This window comes from Malurus melanocephalus, unplaced genomic scaffold, assembly GCF_030028575.1.
Source record: "Malurus melanocephalus ecotype Western Australia unplaced genomic scaffold, MMel_1.1 scaffold_646, whole genome shotgun sequence".
In the NCBI taxonomy this organism is placed as follows: domain Eukaryota; kingdom Metazoa; phylum Chordata; class Aves; order Passeriformes; family Maluridae; genus Malurus; species Malurus melanocephalus.
The window spans coordinates 276316-297782 of record NW_026623878.1 but is presented as its reverse complement, the minus strand read 5'-3'; the positions used below and the strand labels follow the sequence as shown (position 1 = coordinate 297782).

At 35.7% G+C, this 21467-nt stretch overlaps 1 protein-coding gene across 3 annotated transcripts in view; it reads left to right on the top strand.

The window, feature by feature from the left end:
- The window catches only part of DICER1 (dicer 1, ribonuclease III), a 65354-nt gene that overhangs the window by 36726 nt on the left and 7161 nt on the right, over positions 1-21467 (top strand). For all 3 annotated transcript variants that reach the window (XM_057383632.1, XM_057383633.1, XM_057383630.1), the window contains exons 11-26: positions 878-1010; positions 1920-2162; positions 2261-2415; positions 3720-3852; positions 4309-4384; positions 5162-5301; positions 8025-8204; positions 9033-9246; positions 9326-9479; positions 10881-11063; positions 11366-11471; positions 11571-11746; positions 12028-12811; positions 14173-14328; positions 17419-18301; positions 20329-20597. In XM_057383632.1, coding sequence (XP_057239615.1) covers positions 878-1010; positions 1920-2162; positions 2261-2415; positions 3720-3852; positions 4309-4384; positions 5162-5301; positions 8025-8204; positions 9033-9246; positions 9326-9479; positions 10881-11063; positions 11366-11471; positions 11571-11746; positions 12028-12811; positions 14173-14328; positions 17419-18301; positions 20329-20597 — 3985 coding nt within the window. The remainder of the gene's footprint in view (positions 1-877; positions 1011-1919; positions 2163-2260; positions 2416-3719; positions 3853-4308; positions 4385-5161; positions 5302-8024; positions 8205-9032; positions 9247-9325; positions 9480-10880; positions 11064-11365; positions 11472-11570; positions 11747-12027; positions 12812-14172; positions 14329-17418; positions 18302-20328; positions 20598-21467) is intronic.

Here is a 21467-nt window from a genome sequence, read left to right as displayed (position 1 = left end):
GGCTCTGCTGCTCAAAAGCCTATTACAGTTGAGATGTTCCAAATTCTGTTCATCCTGAAAACTGATCAACTAATGATTCTCCAGCATACTTATTTTGATTGGACCCTGTAATTGTGGTTTCAAATGCATAAATGCTTCATTCTAGATTCAGTGTATTATTTAATGGAGCAATCTTCTACCTTACCTGTGAAACCAGAACTCTGCAGAAGCTAGCCTTTTCTGCTTCTGTGAAATAAACTGAGTGAAATAAAGTGAGAGCATGGATGCTCCTCACATCCCYGTTGAGTATTCCTTTTAAAGAATTGGATTATGTCCTCTATTTGGTTTAATGTGACAAGTAGTGAGCATCTCACTGGGGAGGCTGAGCATCACTCTTTATAAAAATACGTCAACCATTTTATCACCAGTATACTTGGAGCAGAATCTATGTTCTAATATTCAGTAGAATTGTAATCTTTCATTTTAACCTAAAAGTTAACATTTTATACTGAGGAAACATACTTTTGAGAGGAAGCAGTTTCAGGCCTTTCTTTGAAATWAGCTGTAGCTTACAGAAAAAGAGATTAATAAAGTAATTGTGAGTACARTGTTTCAACAGCAAGGAGTCTTAGAGTAATAGATTGGTTTAAAAATACCTGGTTCTACCGTGATGGGTCTGAAATGTTTGTGATGCATGAGCAGTCCTTCTGTTTGTGTACGCAGTCTGTCTTGTGGTAACCTTACACAGGTTTTCAAGAAGACTGCAGTCATTTATGTGTTAGCATGACTTAATTGTCTCATGCTTCCACTTTTTCTTTTAATACAGGTCTTGCAAACAAAAGATTTTCTTACATTTTGTGGGTTGTGTAACTTCTAAAAACACATGTAATGTTTTTAGGTTGATAAAAGAAGCTGGCAAGCAAGATCCAGAACTGGCTTACATCAGTAGCAATTTTATAACTGGACATGGCATTGGCAAGAACCAGCCTCGTAACAAGCAGATGGAAGTAGAATTTAGAAAGCAGGAAGAGGTAACTTCAAGAAAAAAAATTTGAACTGGCAGTATCTTCAGAGCCTTKTTTTGTGTGTGTGTTGTCTTTGAAAACAAAATGAACCAAGAGGCAGAATCTGTGGCAGAGTCATTGGAAGTTCAGGGAATACCTTTAACAAATATTCATACTTATTGGAAATACAAATGTTATTTGTTTGTAGAACAATAAAAGCATGTTTGAAGACATTGCTATGTCACATTACACAAATAGAAATTTAAATTTCATGTAAACTCATTTATATCTAGTCATACCATTATCTAATTTTTTTGCATTATGTTAGTCATAATATAATACTGTAAAAAATGTCAAGCTTGCTGGCATTTTCAGTGTTAAGCTGATTTTAATATTTATCTTTTCTAAATGTTATAAATGTTAAAAAAAAAACCCAACCCTGATTTTACATAATTTAAAACTCATCCTGGCTGAGTTGTGCTTCTGACACCACACCTTTCCTTAGTATTGTTTTGTGTAAAGTATGAAATTCAGAAATACCAGCTCTAGAATGTGTTTTACCCCCTGAGGATGCCTCAGCCTCAGAAATGTTTGGGAAAAGACCATGTCCTGAAAGCAGSATGTTTTTTTCGTTTAATACCATGACTGAATACTTCTAAGTAAATAGGTGGGATCTTCTCCATTGCTAGGGGTTGTAGTAGCTTCTTAGGCCCATGTAATTCCATGTACCAGATTTTATTCCTAGAAATCTGCTGGTTCTGATAAATAGTCTTATGTTTCTGAAAAGATTTTTTGTAGTAGTTTTGTATTTTCATGTTTGGACATGTTTTGCGGGTGTTTGAGCCACTCATCTTCGTTTTGCTACCTTTTGTTGGATCTTATGATGGAAACACATCTTGGATTAATATGTCAAATTTCCTTTCAYTACTTTTGCAGGTTCTTAGAAAATTTCGAGCACATGAGACCAACCTACTTATTGCTACTAGTATTGTAGAAGAGGGTGTTGACATACCAAAATGCAACTTGGTGGTGCGTTTTGATTTGCCCACAGAGTACCGTTCCTATGTGCAGTCAAAAGGAAGAGCTAGAGCGCCAATTTCCAATTATATCATGTTAGCAGATACAGACAAAATCAAAAGTTTTGAAGAAGATCTAAAGACATACAAAGCAATTGAGAAGGTATGATGTCAGAGGAGTGGGCCTAGTTTTTTTAAAATGTATCTTAGTATTTTTTAAGGGAAAGGTCTCTCATCATGCTCTGTTCTTGAAATATTAAGATCCTCAGAAACAAATGCTCAAAATCTGTTGATGCCAATGAAACTGAAACTGAACCCATTGTTGATGATGACGATATATTTCCACCGTATGTGTTGAGGCCAGATGAGAACAGTCCAAGGGTTACTATTAACACTGCTATTGGACACATAAATAGGTAAGAGGCATATTCACATTTTACTTCATGTCATTGAATAAAAAGGTTCTTGGTTTGCCTGGCAACACAGAAGCATAGGCTAGGGCATTGTACATACTTCCTCACAGGCATCGTGACAGAATCTTCTAAAGAAAGTGATCACAGAGGCTTCAAGGGATTATTTTCTTTTTTTATCCTACCAGAGGTTCTATCTCTGATAATAAATGTAATGGTATTATTTCCTGTTTAATTAAAAGCTTCCCTGAAAACATTCAGCTTCAAAATGGGTATTAAGTTTGCATTTTTGCTCTTGTCAAGCTGGTTTAAAACATAAATAAAAGAACTGTCAAAACTGTAGCTAAATCTTCCAGTTCAAATATTCACATTGATAATAGCAAGCTGTTATCATTTGTGAAAACAAACCCACAGTAATCCAAGTCCACAGGACAGGATGGTATGCTTTCAAGAGAGCTAGTCAAATTTTAACTCTGTAAGGCAATGGCAGTTAGAAGGTTCTCAGTGACTGGAAGACAAAAAATACAAGGAAGAAGATCCAGGGAGCTGTGGACCAGTCAATTTAACTATAGTCCTGTGGAATCCTATGGGCCAATTCATCACATCAGCAGTTTCTAGGCCCATAAAAGGGATTGGCAGAAACCAACCAASTTTTACTGAGGGCAGGTTATCTCTGGTGTTGTGAAGTGTTTGACTATATGAAAAGCAGTCATTTACTTTAGAGCTTTTGATGCAATTGCCAAAGAACCTTAGTAGCTAAATTCGTGAGATGCAGTCCATTTTGATGGACTGCCTGGTAAATAAAGCCTCTCAAAGCAGTCAGATTTGAAGGAGAGTGGCAGATAGTAAATGGTTCAGAGGCTGTCTGGCAGCTGGTTATGTATGGCATTACTTCTGGGCTGTTAGGAGGTCCAGCATATAGTTAACATCAGCATGTTTGCATGTCCAAATTGGGAGAGAGTGAAGTCAGTATAAGGGAAGAAAGGCAGGAGGGGAAAACCATTATAGACAGGAGGAATACTACAACAATAAACTCAGGAGATACAATGCCTGGGATCTGACAGGAAGTAGTCCTGTGCATTGTTACAACCTTGGTGTGATCTTACTGGAAGACCAGGTTTGTGATAAAGGACTTGGAGGTCGTCTACTCRGAAGTTAGTTGGATATGAGTCAGCAGTGTACCTTTACAGTGCTCAGCATGCCTGAAATCATCATCTGTAGCATTCATACCAGTAAGGAAAGGTTCCACTAAAACGTGCTTAGGTTTCAATGCAGGTTTTGATGACGTGTACAATTTTTTGTCAACTTAGGTACTGTGCTAGATTACCAAGTGATCCATTTACACACCTGGCTCCCAAGTGTAAAACCCGGGAACTACCTGACCATACCTTTTACTCTACTCTCTACCTGCCAATCAACTCACCTCTTCGAGCTTCAATTGTTGTAGGTATTTGGGGAAGAAAAAATATGGAAATATGTGAATATGTTGGACTAAGAATTGGCCTGTGCCATTTCTAGAATTAGTTTCATTGTTGCTAATGAAAATTAGGTTTTTCCTGTATTGTAATCTCTATTTTTAGATCAGTCTATTTCTGTTATAATCTATTTTCCATCAGTTACTGTTTATGCCAAAGGCAAAAATATTTAAATATTCTTCCCTCTATGTTGTTGTTTCATACATTTGTTCTTTATTGATTTTGATCAACAGTATAGTTGCATTCTTGTAATTTCAGTTTCCATGGAAACMAAAACAAGCCTTAATATCTTCACAAAGCTGTCATTAATGTGTTATTTACAAAAATTTTGCTTGCCTCAAATGCTTTTGTTTAACTAAACATATATACAGTAAGTAACTTCCTAATTAACCAAAGTTTTTACGCAGTATTTAAATGTTTATAGGGCCCTCCAATGAGTTGTGCAAGACTGGCTGAGAGAGTTGTAGCTCTTATTTGCTGTGAAAAACTGCACAAAATAGGTAAGAAGTAGAAAATAACCTCTTTGCTAAAGTATATTTTATAGTTGAGATATTGTATATGGTATGGATGTTATATATATGCATCCCCTTTTGCTGTAGCCATCTATTGCAGCTTTCTTGCCTTTTTTTGTGGTGCAGTCATGTACTTACTAATTTAGCTTACATCTTGTAAGCAAAAGTTAAATTTTCCAGGGAAATCTTGTCATTTACTCTATTTTTCTTAAACAGCAAAAGCAACATTAATACAAGAGACAAAAGTTTTTGACACTGAATATACATAATGGGGGAAAAGAGTCTTGTCTCAAAGATACTGATATAGGTCAGGGACTACATCCTACAACCAATAAGAACCTGGTTTTTAAAGTGAATTGAGACAAATTGAAATATCAAATACACAACCCTAAATTAATTTGTTTTTTTAGAATGATAAATATAAATGTTCCCTGTTCCCTGGTATAACTGTGTGAGTGATTTTAAAATAAGTGTTTCAGTCAAACATTGGTTTTTATGGGCAAAAAGAATTCTTGGATATTTTTGTTACAGAATTCAAAATTTTAATGGAATTTTTTACTACAAACAAGCATTTTCACCAAAAAATCTGTCTTTATCACTCTTTTCCCAAAGTCTCACTTTCAGAGCCTTGCAGTAGTTCATGTATTTTAAAAATTTATATGTGAGGTGTTTTCACGAGCAATCTTGTGTACTGTGTAGGATATGAGGGAACCAAGATTTGATTGTTTATAATGCTATTTCTTTGTACTCTTTCATAATATCTAGGTGAACTGGATGATCATTTGATGCCAGTTGGTAAAGAAACGGTTAAATACGAGGAGGAACTTGATTTACATGATGAAGAAGAAACCAGTGTTCCAGGAAGGCCAGGCTCCACAAAACGAAGACAGTGCTATCCTAAAGCTGTTAGTATCACTTACTGCTGTCCAGATCGCTGATCAACTACTTTATCCGCAGATAAGACAGAATTGCCAACTCCTAATCTTAGCTGATAAGAATTTTTTAGAAGTCTTGTRTTTACAGTGGAAATACTTTGCAGTTCTAATTCTGTGGAAGCCTACAGTGTTACCTGATTTTATGGTACCAGGGTACTTTGGAAGCATGTGCATAAGCTCAAAGAACATACACTTTCTGTAGGGCTTGTTGGCTGTATTTGCCTAGTATGAAAATAACAGTGAGGAAAATTGTCCTGCGTTAATAATGTGTAAGATCTTTACCTAATTACTGTCTTTCTGGACAAATAATTGAACATTAAAGGATGTGCCTCAGGCTAAACACAGAAATAAATATGTTGGCTTTTTTTTACTTTTAGATGTTTGGTTTAGTTTGGCAAGTTTATTGGTTGAACACAAAATTTTATAATACCTGGTTTAAATCTTAGAATATCAAAGAAGTCTACTTTTAATTTATTTTTACTTTTTAAGTAGTTCTAAATATTATTAGTACTGTTATAATAATAATAATAATAATAATAATAATAATAATAATAATAATAATAATAATAATAAGTATTATAATAAGTATTACTTATTATAATAATACTTAAAATTATACTTGGTATGTTAAAAGAGTCAATGAGATACTACAGCTCTGTGTTAACTGATGGATTCACAGTCTGTTACAACAGGTTTCAGCCACATCAGCTTGTAAAATTGGACTTCTTAAATGGTATTTGGGGGGTAATTGCAAATACTTCAAGAGAAAATGGAGAATAGAAAAGAAGCTTTGTCAGGGTGTTTTGCAGCTACTATGAAACCTTTTTTTTGCTCTGCAGTTGTTACAGGTTCTGTCTAAGGTCCTTTGAATAGGGAAGGTAACTCATTCAGAATCTGATAGTCTTTCACAGAGAAACTGACATGTCAGGTCAGCATGTACACTTAGAGTGGTGGACTACAGTGCTRTGTTGTACATTCATGTGCAGCCTCAGTTATGGTGGTAGCCTGTCAGTAATTCCATTCTTGCCATTGTCCACATGCCTCAGTTTTATTAGTAGTTCAAATATCGGTTATTGGTAAAGTTTTGTAAAGGGTACCATGGCATCATAGAAGGAATGACAGTTGAGAAAACCTTTTTCTTTCAAGTCTTCTCAGTTTGCATCTTTGCACAATGTTTCTTGATGTTTGTTACAAGTGTTTTTCTCTGTCCTCTTACCTCACTAGTGATTGTTGGACTAGGGGTGACTCATAAAATGCAAAATTATGGTATCTCATTCAGAGGGGTTGATTTGTCAAGTGATGCATCGTTCTTTCTCAGTGTTTTTTTTAATAGGGAATCTAAAAATACTTCCCCTTGCCTTTGTCCCTGCTTTTCACATCTGGAAAAGAAGCTTTGGCAAATGTTTAAGGTCTGCAAATCCTCTTGGGTTTAATGTAGATATTAAACTTATAAGTAATTTTCCATTAAGCCAAGCCATAGTTTTACTACAGTGTAAGTTTAAAATCAGGACTGCATGTGTTGCAATTTAGTTTTAGATAAACAGGAGGATCATTTTTGAGACCTGCAAAGTAATGAACTTCTACCAGACATAAAGTATGGTTTCTTAAGGTCTATGACAAATATGAACAGCAGAATTAAAAGTGATTGCAGCTCTTGTGAGTATTTACATCTGCAAGCAAGAATTGTAATGAGAAGACTCATGTAGTATAGTGCCTGAACAAAGTGGCAGTGTATTGAATTTWGTTTATATGTTTGTCCCGAGTGTGTAAAAACTTTCTGATACTTTTTCCAGCAGAACTGTTTAAAAATACYTGTGTTAATGAAGCTGTAAATTCAGTCAAGCTTTTTTTTTTCTGRKTKTSMMMWTTTTTYTTTTTTTTTTTTTCCTGTTCGGCTGTTAAGTTCCAAAGAGCTTGGATATAAATGTGCTGAAATCAGTACCCCTTTGTTTTTCAAGTAGTCAGTAACTGGGGTGATCCGTACTCGCTCCCAAGGGTAAGGAGTAAGGCTTGATATTGGTTACAAGGGAGGGAGGAAGAGTTGGGGCAGTGCCTTGTAGGCATAGATGGTGAGTTTCTTTCCCAAAAGCCCATATTTTCCCTTCTCCATCAGTCCATGATTTTCCGTTTAGGAGGTGCAATCCTAATAAATTTCTAAGGAAGTGTCCCAAAACTATTAGAGTTTCCATTGCTTGCCCCTTCCTCAGCAGCCAGCACCTTACCCTAGCAATCTTTCGAGGCACAGCATATACAAAAGCACCCACCACAAATACACATTTATTTGAGGCAATGATTCCACATGAAGAGGCATCTTCAACATTGAGGGCAGACATTTGAGCTCCAGTATCTCCAAGAAAAGTTACAGGAACTTATGAAGACCAAAAGKACAGGTTATTAGTAAGTCTCCTTTAGAATTTTTGGTAAATCTTATGAAAAGCCACCCACTATCTCCTGACTCACCTACTCAGGAGAAGSCAAATCTCATGGCTGCCATGCCAGCCAGCTGCTGGCCAAACATTTTTGCTTAGGAAAGAAAACACTGCTTGAGCCCAGATTAGGKTTTTTTTTGTTCCTTGTTTTTAGCAGTGTGTTTCCAAATACACATAACAGGATTTGTTCAAAGAATGTAATTAGTTCAACTTTGCTGATGTTTATCATGTTAATATTTTTTCTTCTCTTTCATTTTTATTCAGATTCCAGAGTGTTTGAGGGATAGTTATCCCAAACCCGATCAGCCCTGTTACTTGTATGTAATAGGAATGGTGTTAACGACTCCTCTACCTGATGAGCTCAACTTCAGGAGACGAAAGCTATATCCTCCTGAGGATACAACAAGATGTTTTGGCATATTGACAGCCAAACCTATACCTCAAGTAAGGAGTCTATTTCCTTTCCTTATTCTGCATACCTTACAACCTTTTATTTTCCACTTACTCCCCACCCCTAGACTGAAGAGTTGGAAATGACCATAAATGATGTTTGTAGTCTTCAGAAAATAAGCAACAGTGTCCATCCAGTTAAGTCACCATTTCATTTTCTGTCTTTAAGGATGGAACAATCTGTTCTATTTTTGCTGAACTTTTSGTTTAGAAATTTTATTAGTATTTTGCACTGGTAAATTCAAGTCCCTCCTTTTTTGTATGACATATGATAGAAGTTGACRTTTTAGCTACAGAGGCGGCCTGCACTGTTCTGCCTTATCTATATAAAAGCTATGGTCCTCTCAGCATTCCTAGTCTGCAGTAGCAGCAGAAAAAGTAGGTCATGTTAATTTAAATTGGCACCTTTTGCTTCAGAATATTTTTGATAGGCAAGTTCTGTTGGTGAGACTCAGCTGAGGAAGATTTTTTTCAAATTGTATTTTCTGTTGTCCATATAAGAAAACATTCCAGGAATATTGCTGATTTTCACATTTCTTCCTTCATAACAGAAAATATTTCCTGTTCTACTTAGTTTTCATAAAGAGAAGAGCAGTAACACACAAGGAGAATCATTAAAAAAAAACAAATCAGTCATTCTTTAACTTTCAAAGTCTCATCTGTAGTTGAAGGTTATCACAGTTCAGAATTCTGATCCTGTTTGATCCAGTTTGCTGTAGGGTCAGGCAAGCATTACTTCACAATCTGAACCAAACAGCCAGTACTCTGTAGAGCTTCTTTGGATTTTCTTTTCTGATTTGTTTTGATTTTGTTCTTGTTTAGATTCCTCACTTTCCTGTGTATACTCGCTCTGGAGAGGTTACAATATCCATTGAGCTTAAGAAATCTGGTTTTACTCTGTCTCTGCAAATGCTTGAGCTGATAACACGACTCCACCAGTACATTTTTTCACATATTCTTCGTCTTGAAAAACCTGCACTAGAGTTCAAACCCACAGAAGCTGATTCAGCCTATTGTGTTCTACCTCTTAATGTTGGTAAGAACAAAAATTTTGTAATTTGCAACTTCTCAGAGAAGTTCAGTCTAGAAAACTGAGTATGCTTTTCTTTTTTAAGTTGATGACTCCAGCACTTTGGACATTGACTTTAAGTTTATGGAAGACATTGAGAAATCTGAGGCACGCACTGGCATTCCCAGTACACAGTATACAAAAGAAATGCCTTTTATTTTCAAATTAGAAGACTACCAGGATGCAGTTATCATTCCACGGTGAGTAGTGTGCATAGATTAGTATGTATTGCATTTATACAAACAGTTGTAATAAGGGCATGTTGGTATCTGCAATAGAATAGCTTTTTAAGGACTGTGTGCTATTAATCTGAAGGTATCTGTCAAATAATTTAAAGATTTTTTAAAACCAATAGTTAATCTTATATTAGGGTTTACGCATCCCAGGATTAGCTTTTTATTAGGAATTGTAGAACTCTCCACAAAACTTACCTAGTATTCTGATAGAACCARTTTTAGTTTGGAAGATTGGATGGGAGGTTACTGCTTATGCTCTCCAAAGGTCTGCTAAAAGTTACAAGTGATAAAGACCATTTAATAGAATCTTTATATTGAGTGATATTTATTTTATGTACTGGATATGCAAAGGTTCTCCAGTATGCTTTGTGGAGGCTTAATTATTCCCTGTGGACTAACTGGCTTGTGTTATACCTAGTAGATGGTAAACAATGGTACTTGCTGAATATATAGAGAGGATAAATGAAAGTTGAAAGTTTGTTTTTTGCCTCATCTGTCTCAAGCTTTTTTTTTTTTTTTTTTGCAAGAAGCAGAACAGTATCATTAATAGTGTGTAAATTTTGTTTACAGATACTATTTGTTTAGAGTTTCTATTTAGATATTTAAGTAGAAACTTAAAATGATAGGTGCAGCWGGTCAAAGTATGAAATAACTCCATATGCAAATCTAATATATTGAACRTTGATTTCATTATATTTTTATCATTATTATTATTTTCTGGGCATATTTGTCACCATAGTTTTCAATGAACTTTGGTAGCCACAATRAAGATGTTGCAGCTGTCTAGCTTTAATTTTAATATTCTGCCTGTYATACAAGAACTTCACTGGCCTTGAAAGGCTTATGAATATACCTTGCTGTGTATTTGAGGTTTTGTATTTCAACTTTGTTTGGTGGATGACTTGGTTAAAATGCCAGTTTAGATATGAGATAGTACAGTCTTTATATGCAGAGGAACTCGGTTTCTACTGATGTAGAATATGACATGGGAGACAAGATGCTAAAAAGCCAAATTATGAAGCTTAATTGTTAGGTGTCTTGATATAAGAAATCATCATTCGTCACTTTACTGTTGTCCAGAGTTTATTTTATATTKCATATTGAAGACCTAAATCCTCCATTTAATTTAAATGTTTTTCTGTAGAGGGTGTTTCGCAGGTTATAGATTGACTTTATTCATCTTTGTCTTAAAGCACATTTCTCATATAGCATTTGAGGTAGGTAGATAAATAATTTAACAAAAAAAAAAAACACCTCATCAACCAAAAATCTCAAGTGCACTATTTAACTGTTTATCTCCTGACCATGCTAGAACATGAAGAACTTAACAAAAGTTTGTAATGCCAAAATGTTATTTTTTTTTAGATATCGAAATTTTGATCAGCCTCATCGATTCTACGTAGCTGATGTATACACTGATCTTACTCCACTCAGTAAATTCCCTTCTCCTGAATACGAAACTTTTGCTGAATATTATAAAACGAAGTATAATCTTGACCTTACCAATCTYAACCAGCCACTGCTGGATGTGGACCACACATCTTCAAGGTAACAACAGTCATATTTGTATCTGATGTTGTAGTTTGACAGTAAAATCACTTTTTTGTTTAAAATATGTGATAAAGCTGAGGGCTTCTGTCTTCCAGAATAATTACAGAATTTTTTTTTCTTGAGAGGTACTTAACTTGTGTAACAACTATAAATAGAGTCTGTTTTTTCCCCAGAGGTAATTGTGCTATCACTTCACAGTGCATTGAAGTTGAATACTAAGAAACTTTAGAAAGTTGAGGCTAGTAGGTTCTATTCATTAATTATGTACTTACATCACAGTGTTCTCACATGGTTTTTAGACTTAATCTTTTGACTCCTCGCCATTTGAATCAGAAGGGCAAAGCACTTCCACTAAGCAGTGCTGAGAAGAGGAAAGCGAAGTGGGAAAGTTTGCAGAATAAACAGGTAAAAAATTGAAACATTGAATTCAAGTGGATGCTTCCAATAGTGATCTSGTGGCTACCTTTACAAGAAAAATTCTTTTCTTTCCCCCTCCTCTCCCAGATTTTGGTTCCTGAGCTCTGTGCTATACATCCTATTCCAGCATCATTGTGGAGAAAAGCAGTTTGCCTCCCCAGCATACTTTACCGCCTGCACTGCCTTTTGACAGCAGAGGAACTAAGAGCTCAGACAGCCACTGATGCGGGTGTAGGGGTTAAATCCCTTCCTGCAGATTTCAGGCATGTATTTTTTCAATAGATATTTTTCAATATGATATCTGACTTATGAGGTGGAAACTTAASTATTGCTGCATGAATTATAAAACTGGTGACTCTTGTTTAATTCATGTCACTTCTCGGTGAAATACAGTTTAAAAATACTTGTGAGCGGTGAAGTTACATGTTGCAGTCACTGGTTTTTTCAGAAGGCTGTGGCTCTTTTTAAGCGTGTATGTGCCTGTAGAGTCTTCGTGTCTTGTGCTAATACTTTTTGTTAACAAACCTCACGTGTATCTTCACAGATATCCTAACTTGGACTTTGGATGGAAAAAGTCTATTGACAGCAAGTCCTTCATCTCTCTTCCTAACTCCTCTGTAGTAGAGAATGAAAATTACTGTAAGCACAGCACAATTGTAGTCCCTGAAAATGCTGCACATCAAGGTGCTAATAGAACCTCTTCTGCAGAAAACCATGACCAAATGTCTGTGAGTTACAGAACATTGCTCAATGAGTCACCCAGTAAACTCCAAATTGATGTCTCGGTAGAACTTGCAGCAATTAATGGTGTTTCTTATAATAAAAATCTTGCCAATGGCAATTGTGATTTAGTTAACAGAGACTTTTGCCAAGGAAATCAGCTGAATTACTGCAGGCAGGAAATACCTGTACAACCAACTACCTCATATCCCATTCAGAATTTATACATCAGTGAGAACCAGCCCAAGCCCAGCAATGAATGTACTCTACCGAGTAATAAATACCTTGATGGAAATGCTAACAGATCTACCTCAGATGGATGCCCCAAAATGGCAGTGACCACCAGTACTTCAAAAGCTATTAATCTTTCAAAAGACAGAGCAGATTCTGAAAAGAGCCCTTGCAGTGGATACTCCTCAAAAACTCTCGGTCCGAATCCTGGTCTCATTCTTCAAGCTTTGACTCTTTCAAATGCTAGTGACGGATTTAACTTGGAGCGGCTAGAAATGCTTGGTGATTCATTTTTAAARCATGCCATCACTACATATTTGTTTTGCACTTACCCTGATGCTCACGAGGGACGGCTATCATATATGAGAAGCAAAAAAGTGAGTAGTAACAATCCAGACATCCTGTATAAAAGGCATGCTATARCGAGTAATATATATAAAATCTTTGCCAGAAGGTTGAATGGGCACMGTTTTGTTCATTGTACATTGAGTATCATGCATATTAGGAATAAAAATACAGRACTGTGGGCCTAATGGTGCTGTAACTGTGATTGATTGAAACTTCTCTGCAGTTCAGTTTGGAATCAAAACCTGCTGATTACAAACCTAAGAAAGGATAGGRCTGAACAGAACTAAAATTTCTTGTTAGTGAGAACATTGGTGCACTGAATACTAGAGCTGTATTCAGTAAAAGCTCTTTGAGTAAGCAGCTCTTGAGTTAGCAGCACAAAGTCTTAGGTTGMACCTTTACTTGACCTTTCCTTTGTTTCCTCAAGAAGATACTTCCCTTGAAATTTTTAGAATCTTACTTAAAAACAAAACAACAAAAAAATCTTACAAAACTGTTGCAACAAAACTTGTGAAAGTATTTTAGGGTAAATGTAAACAGTAGGGAGCAGAGTCATCAGTTCTGCTGCTGCTAGAATAATCAGTCATGTGAAAACTTCCGGTTTTGTTTTTTTCTTCCACATGATGTGGTAACTTCAATTAAATGCCAAGGCATTGAATGTTAACTCTAATAAAATACATCACTCTGAAAATGAAATGATTCTGTAGTTTAATCTTGGAAAATGAGGAGGGCTAAATAAGTTGTACTGTTCAAATAAAAGAAGTGATTGAGTAGTTCAGATTTCAAGACTTTAAAACYTGTGAAGTGCATTTTGAAAGAGAAAAAAGATCAGTAGTTGATAGTTAAAAAGGGAAAGGAAATACGTTTGTATCTGAGGATGCTTTTTCCCCTTCCCTTTAAAATACTTAAAATCATTTTACACTCTATTAAAATAACATCTGGATTATGATTTAATAAGTGTTATACAGAATTGTTTTAACACTTTCTACTGCCAAGGTTTAGGTCAACCTACCTATAAATAAGAATTTCTAATTCCAAATGTTCGTCTGAATGATAATTATTTATACTGGTAATAAGTTACACTTGCACAGATTCTATTTATTATTATTTTAAAAGTAGAAACCAGTTTGGTTTGCAAGGAGAATGTAATACATTAGATTTCTTTAACTGAAACAGTCACACCTAATATGCTTGGCCTCAAAAAAAAAAGTGTGTATCTTGCTTTGAGTTGGTTCTGCTATATTATGAAAGCTGAACTCCCTTTTGAGAACTAGAGAAAATGCGTAATAGTACTAGATCCAGCTTGTCATGTAACATTTTTGCTCCTTTTGCATGTTAGCCTATTATGTAAATGTATGTCCAGAGGTTTATCAGAATGTTCTTCTTAAAGGTCAGCAACTGTAACTTGTATCGCCTTGGAAAAAAGAAAGGACTGCCAAGTCGCATGGTGGTGTCGATATTTGATCCCCCAGTCAATTGGCTTCCTCCTGGTTACATAGTGAATCAGGACAAGAGCAACACTGACAAGTGGGAGAAAGATGAAATGGTATGAATTTAACTATGTTGATGAGTAGTTCATGTGTATTCTTTCACGCCTACCTCACCCCCAGTTATTTGGCTGTTTTCAGCAAAACAAAGRTAAATCTGTATCTTTCGTTTCTTTCTAAAGCTTTAAAWTGAGAGRAAAACTGATTCTAACCAGAGCCAGAAGGAAATGTRCTGCAGTCATGCAGTAATGAGTGTAGATATTAATAGAGAAGCAGAGAAGAATAAYTTTCCTGCTTATAGTTAGTCATCTCCCAGGAGTTTTTCAGAAGGTTCTGTTGGAAATTTTAAATAGTATTATCATCACTGCTTTAGCTGCAATATGTTCAGGCAGAGCACTGTCTGCTTTTTAATAAATAATGAGTTCACTTTTATAGATGATATGAAAAGGAGCTGGTGTTTTTCATAGTGCTGAGGTAGATTGAAGCGTAGAAATGGCTTGAGAAAATGTTCGATATTAATGGCCGGTAGCTACCTCATGGGTATGACTGAGAGCTGCTTCTCATGTAAAATACCATGCTGGCTTAGGCACTCTCACAGTCTGACACCCTCACTATTTTATCACAAAATGCTTCACAATGACACATCTTAACAAGGAAAGGTTCACACTATTTTGTGACGTGCTGGGAGTAGAAGGGCATGTTCAGATATACCAGCAATCACCGCAGTCAGTGACGTGATGTTGAAGTGTTTGAGGCTGGTTTGGAGTTCASGGGGGAGGAGGTGCATGGACATCTTTCTTTTTTCCCATTCTGAAGACCACACTCAGATTGTAGAACCACCAGAGGGCATATGAGAGGATTATTAGGTTGATGCACTGTGCAAATAAATGTTTATTGCAGAATAAAACAACCTGATTATTGTGGTTCTGTATTGTGCCAAGATTTCATTTCAGAGACACTTCCTGCTATACCTTTCTGGCAAATGAGATAGTACGTTTGGGACTGGAGCTAATTGTTGGTTTTTAAAAGGTTTCAGTTTTCCACAACTTTTCAGTGGCTCTTCCTCTTTGATGGTCATTGTTTATTTGTAAAAAACCCACATAGTTCTAGACCAAAATGCAGAGAATGATGCAACTAAATAGTACGGCTGGGGGGGGGGGGGTTTGTGCTAAGTAGTAGCTGTTTTGCTTTCTTGGATGTAAATTTTATTCTCTATCCATAGGCTGGTGGTCTCTAACTGAAAATAGAGATTTCATTATACCAAATTACTACTAAAACATCAAAGTCAAATGTTAGTATTTGTTAAGCTTTATGAAGGGGAAGGACTTTTCTTATTTCGTTTTATCAAATGGCTGATTTCCAAAAATGCATGAAAAAATGCACTTGACGTTTATTTTTCTTCACCTTTTAATTGGCAATAACTTCTTGAAGATCAGTCAGTTATTATTTAAGAAAAAAAACTTTCTTTTGGGGTTTATTACTGATGTATTTTTTAAATGTTAATGACAGAAAAATCAATGATCAGAATTGCTTTCTRTCTCCTTTAGCCACTGCTCATGTATACAAGAGGTAATGTCCAGACAATGTCAGAATAACTCATGTAGCTGTCCTCCTAATCAAAGTTTTAAGAAACTTGTGAATGAAATTACAGTCAAAGATTAAATTTGTAATTTATTACATCTTTACGTAAACAGAGGCCAAAATCTGTTTTGGAGTATCCATATAGATTTGTCTTATTTGGTGAGCTTTTTTATTTCAATAGTAAATGTGATGGATGGTGTATAATAAGAAAAAAGGAGCACTTGCTCTTGTTGGGACTGGTTAAATTCTTCTTGCTACTACAAGTATCCAAAATAACGATCCTAAATCCAGTTTTGAAATCTCTTCTGACCAGTTTATGTTACAGAAGTCCTTTCTGTGTGTATGTGAGATGGGYGATTACAGCAACAGCAATTCTTTCAGCTGAATGTCTAAATTAAGAACTTCTGTAGCCACTTATTTTTCCTCTCATTACTAAACTTGTCTAAGCCTGATCCTTCCCAGTGAGGAACCCTGTGATTTGTTTGATCTTTAGACAGTTGTAAGTGCTGCCTAGTGCCCCTTACAGCTGCCACCCATCCACACCTCTGGATGGGTGTGCATTTTGCCCAAAAGGAAGAGTCTCCCATGGTAGCATCTGGTTCACAGATTTGCGAGATTTAGTGACTGAGCCCTACAATACGACATGCATAGGTTCAGGGCAGAAAAAGGCTGTTTCACTTGATTCAAAATGTTGTCGGCTTTCAAGACCAAATCCAGGAAAGTGCTTTAAATCTGATCTTGCTCCTATCAACTTCAGTGGCAGAATTCCTGCTGACATCAATGTTGCAGTGTTGAGCCTGTTAATAATTCTTTTGATGTTAGGAAGACTACCAGTGCATTTGGCTAATATGCTTAAGTGCTTTTCTGGATAAGGGCCATRGCAAATTGTAAAACATTATATAGTTGGGAATATTTGTGTTCAGTTTGTAATTTACATCAATCCATACCAGTTTGTTCAATATGAGCAGGAAAAAGACATGAGACATAATTAATTTTGCTGTTCTGGGTGTATATAAAGGTATTAGAAAATTTGTGACAATTTTGGCTTCTATTAGTTAGGGCTAAAACTATAGTTTATAAAAAAAAATTGGAAAAACTCCCAATTAATGCATTTTCCATGTAGAAAGATGTAGAAAGAGTCTTCAAAATTGCATTGATTCAACATTTGTAATAGCCTAACTTAGTAGGTAGAAGGATGCTGAGCTTTCTTACACTTCTCAAAAATTTTTAATATAGAATTTTCTTTCGCTTACTTTGCTGTGCAAGTATATAATGTTTAGTGGATGTAAAGTTTATTGTGTGTGCACATTCAAGTACAAGCACAGGTTCTGTGAAATRCGCCATTGTCAGTAACAAAGTGTTTGTATTCCAGGACAGTTATTCTAGTCTTGGAATGCGAGTGTAAGTTGAGGTTGTATCGTGCATCTGATCAGACAATGTAATTAGGAAYGTAAAAAAATCAGTCTTATTATTAGCAGACACTTCTCAAATCCTGCTTTTCTGATCTTTCTGAAGTAAAAGTGTCTCATTTCCCTCTTCAGCACTATTTTTCTTGTGTTTTTTCATAGACAAAGGAAAACATGTTGGCTAATGGTAAACTTGATGATTATAATGATGATGAAGAAAATGAAGACCTAATGTGGAGGTTGCCCAAGGAAGAAACAGATTTTGAAGATGATTTTCTGGAGTATGATCAGGAGCATATCAAATTCATTGATAATATGTTAATGGGATCAGGGGCTTTTGTGAAGAAAATTTCACTTTCACACTTTGCAACCACTGATTCAAACTATGAATGGAAAGCACCCAAGAAGTCACCCATGGGTAATGTTCAGTGTTCATCAGATTTTGATGATTTTGACTACAGCTCTTGGGATGCTATGTGCTATTTGGATCCTAGCAAGGCTGTTGAAGAGGATGATTTTGTAGTGGGCTTCTGGAATCCATCAGAAGAAAACTGTGGTGTTGACGCAGGAAAACAGTCGATCTCCTATGACTTGCATACGGAGCAGTGTATTGCTGACAAGAGCATTGCAGACTGTGTGGAAGCCCTGCTGGGCTGCTATCTGACCAGCTGTGGTGAAAGAGCTGCTCAGCTTTTCCTGTGTTCATTGGGGCTGAAGGTGCTCCCTGTAATTAAAAAGACTGATTGGGAAGGCACTCTGTGCGCTGCCAGAGAGAACTGTAATAGTGAGCAGAAAAATCTTTCACCAAGCTCTGTTTCTGCTTCTCTCRCTAATTCAGAGCCTCCTCTGTGTAAAGACCTGGAGTATGGCTGTCTGAAGATTCCACCAAGGTGTATGTTTGATCACCCAGATGCTGAAAAAACCCTAAATCACCTTATTTCTGGTTTTGAAAACTTTGAGAAGAAAATCAATTACAGTTTTAAGAACAAGGCTTATCTTCTTCAGGCATTTACTCATGCCTCTTACCATTATAATACCATTACTGGTAAGTTGTTTTCAAAAAATCTTRTATTTTTTTCCCCATATTGCAAAAGCAAGAGAAGTAGTATTTTGTGTTCCCATATACAGTGTTTCTTTAGACATCACATGTTACAAGTCTTGGAATACAATATCTTAAAAAAATAGTATTTTGCTTAATATTTAGAGGGGGATTACTTGCTCCATTTGTGTTTCAGTGATTGTTCGTATTTTGATTTGATGCAAATAGAATATATTTTCTGAGGCCTCACCAAGTTTCGAGATCCAGCATTGGTGATAAATGCTCTATGGCTAGCTGTCTATGACTGACATTAGCTCTTMATTTAATGGAAATAAGTTCTTGTAGAACTCTGGAAAATTGCCATGTATTTCAGGAAATAGTCATATTTTGCAAATACTTTTAGCAAATTTGTTCTGTAATTGAATCCCAAGAATGTTATGCTTTGTCTGTACTTCTAAAGGTGAACTGTATACCACAGCTTTTATTATCTGGATAATCTGTAGGATTGCAGAATTTGGAGGCACTCCTTTGAAGCTGTGAATTCAAAGTCTTAAATTAAGTCTAGGCATTTTATTGAGTAAATATTTAAAGTCAAAGTTTGAAGTAAYTGACTAAATACTAGTTTCAGATTAACGTTTAATGATGCTGTACATGATCTCATAAAAGATTTTACAGTGGTAGAAATTTGTATTTCTGTGATCTTTAATTGGTCTTGCTTGTACTAATTAATGTAATATTTCTTCAGTCTAAAACTTTGCATATTTTCCTACAATAATGTACAATCAAAAGCAAAACATGGTAAAATTCCAACCCTATTTGTAGCGATTGGCAAATTTCTTTGCAGTCAGCARTCTGAATTTTTCCCCATAGTGAACTGATCCCTTTTTCCAAGGAGTGAGAAAGCTCTGCTCTCATTGAAGACATAAATAATTTTGAAATGCTACTACACTGAGAAACTATTCTGACAAAACACAGAAGCACTTCTTTGGTTTTTCATTGTAGGTATATTTACAATTTGGGTTATATTTTACCAAATTTTTTTACAAATATTTCACAAAACATATTGAAGGTAGATGACTCCATTGTTTTTATACATACATAAATATCTATATACACTACCAGAAGCCTTGAGGCATATTTGAAATTGAAATTACATTGTTGAAATTGTAGGAAGACTTTGATTTCATTTCTATTTACCAAGTGAGACAACTGTGAATAGCTGTTACCTGTAACTTTTTCTCTTTAAGGAGTAGCTAGCAGTTGAGATCTCGCAGTGTCTTGGGTTCAGCTGCTATAAAAGCAACTTAGTGTGAGTCATTTCATTCTGATAGTAACTTCTGTAGTAGTTTGTCTTCCTTCCTTCTCCACCTATCTACCCCTGTTTACATTCAAGAGGGTTTTTGCTTTTGTTTGTATTCTAAAAATATGTTATTAGCTCTCTGTTCCTGTGGCCTCTGTCAAAAAAGCAAAGGCTTGACAATTTTAATTTCCAGTTTAAAAGACCTAATCTAAATAGGAATCTTTGTCTTAACATGGCGCAAATCAGACAAAAACTCAGTTTCTGTGATCCGCTGCTCTTAATCATTTATTTTTGTATTAATTGTTTTTGCTTTTTGTATTTTTTTTCTTTAGTTTTAACTGTTGCAGTTTTCAGATCAGCCTGCTGGCAGAATCTCTTAATTTTACATTTTGATGTTTCTCAGCACAACATGAAGATCTGGAGTAAAAACGTTAATTGATTATAAACCCAGATGTTTTTCTAGCCTGGCAAATCAAAATTTTGTTGAAAATTTGGTTTATTGTTAGATACAGCTCCTGTTTTTTCTGAYTTTTTTTTTAGTAATTCATTAGCAATCTCTTTAAACACAAAGATTATTTCTTTTAAGAAACACTTTGTCTCCTCTGAGCATTGGTTAGTTTGTGGAATTTACATGGCAGTGTACCAAACTCTCCTTATCCAGAAAGCCTGGAAAGAATGTGTGTGTTAAACTTAATTGTGGTGTTGTACATTCTTCTATTTCCAATGCTTTAAGATTGTTACCAGCGCTTAGAATTCCTGGGAGATGCAATTTTGGACTACCTCATAACCAAGCACCTTTATGAAGACCCACGGCAACACTCTCCAGGAGTTCTTACTGACCTACGATCTGCTCTAGTCAATAATACCATTTTTGCATCATTAGCTGTAAAGTATGACTACCACAAGTACTTCAAAGCTGTCTCTCCTGAACTGTTTCATGTTATTGATGACTTTGTGCAGTTCCAAATGGAAAAGAATGAAATGCAAGGAATGGATTCTGAGGTTAGTGGAAGTAGAAGAAATATGTTCAGTATATGATTTGAAGCATGTCACTGGATTTCTTAGCATTTTTGTAATGTTTTATGCACACAACAGCCAAAGTAGACTCCCAGTAATAAAGGATGCAATATGCAAAGTAAAATACAGCCTTCAGAAAGTATAAAATCAATTAGAATTTTCAGAAATTAATTACTTTAAAAGCTGTTTGCCTCTAGGTTTTTCTGTGGTACTTGATTTTAGTCATTGTTCGCTCTTRTGCTAAAACAGTGTGGGACACACACACTTAGCTTGCTGCTTTCACTAGCWGAATTGAAGCACTACTATAACATTGAATTGTGATGAGTTACTAACTCAAATAGTGCTGATTMAGGGTAGGATATCCCTCCAACACCATGAGCAGTGCAACCTTGGCACAATGCTGGGATTAGTAAATGTAGTACACTGTCAGGAAATTTCTGCTTTTTTTCTTACTATTTCTACGGGAGGAGGTGTTATTGCACTATACTCAAGTATGTCTGACATACTCCTGCAGGCTTCCTATCCACTATCCAGGGAAACGTGTGCATCTTTCAAGTAAGCCACTTGAAAAATAGTTTCACTGGAGACCTGCAAACATAGGTCATATCTTGTGCTGTGCAGGAAAGCTGATGACAATGAACCTCTCTTTTTTGGAGAATGTAGTAAAAAAAAGTTAATTTATTTAAGCTGTTTAGGAGAGGTATGAGAGCAAGGGCCTTGTGAGTCAAATTCTGATCAGGATCTGGAAGAGATGGACTTCTCATTATCCTTCTTTAAAAGATATCCATAATAGTTTTTCTTCTGAAAAACTGACCAATCTCCTAAAGAATTCCAGCACCAAATAAGTTTGGGTGC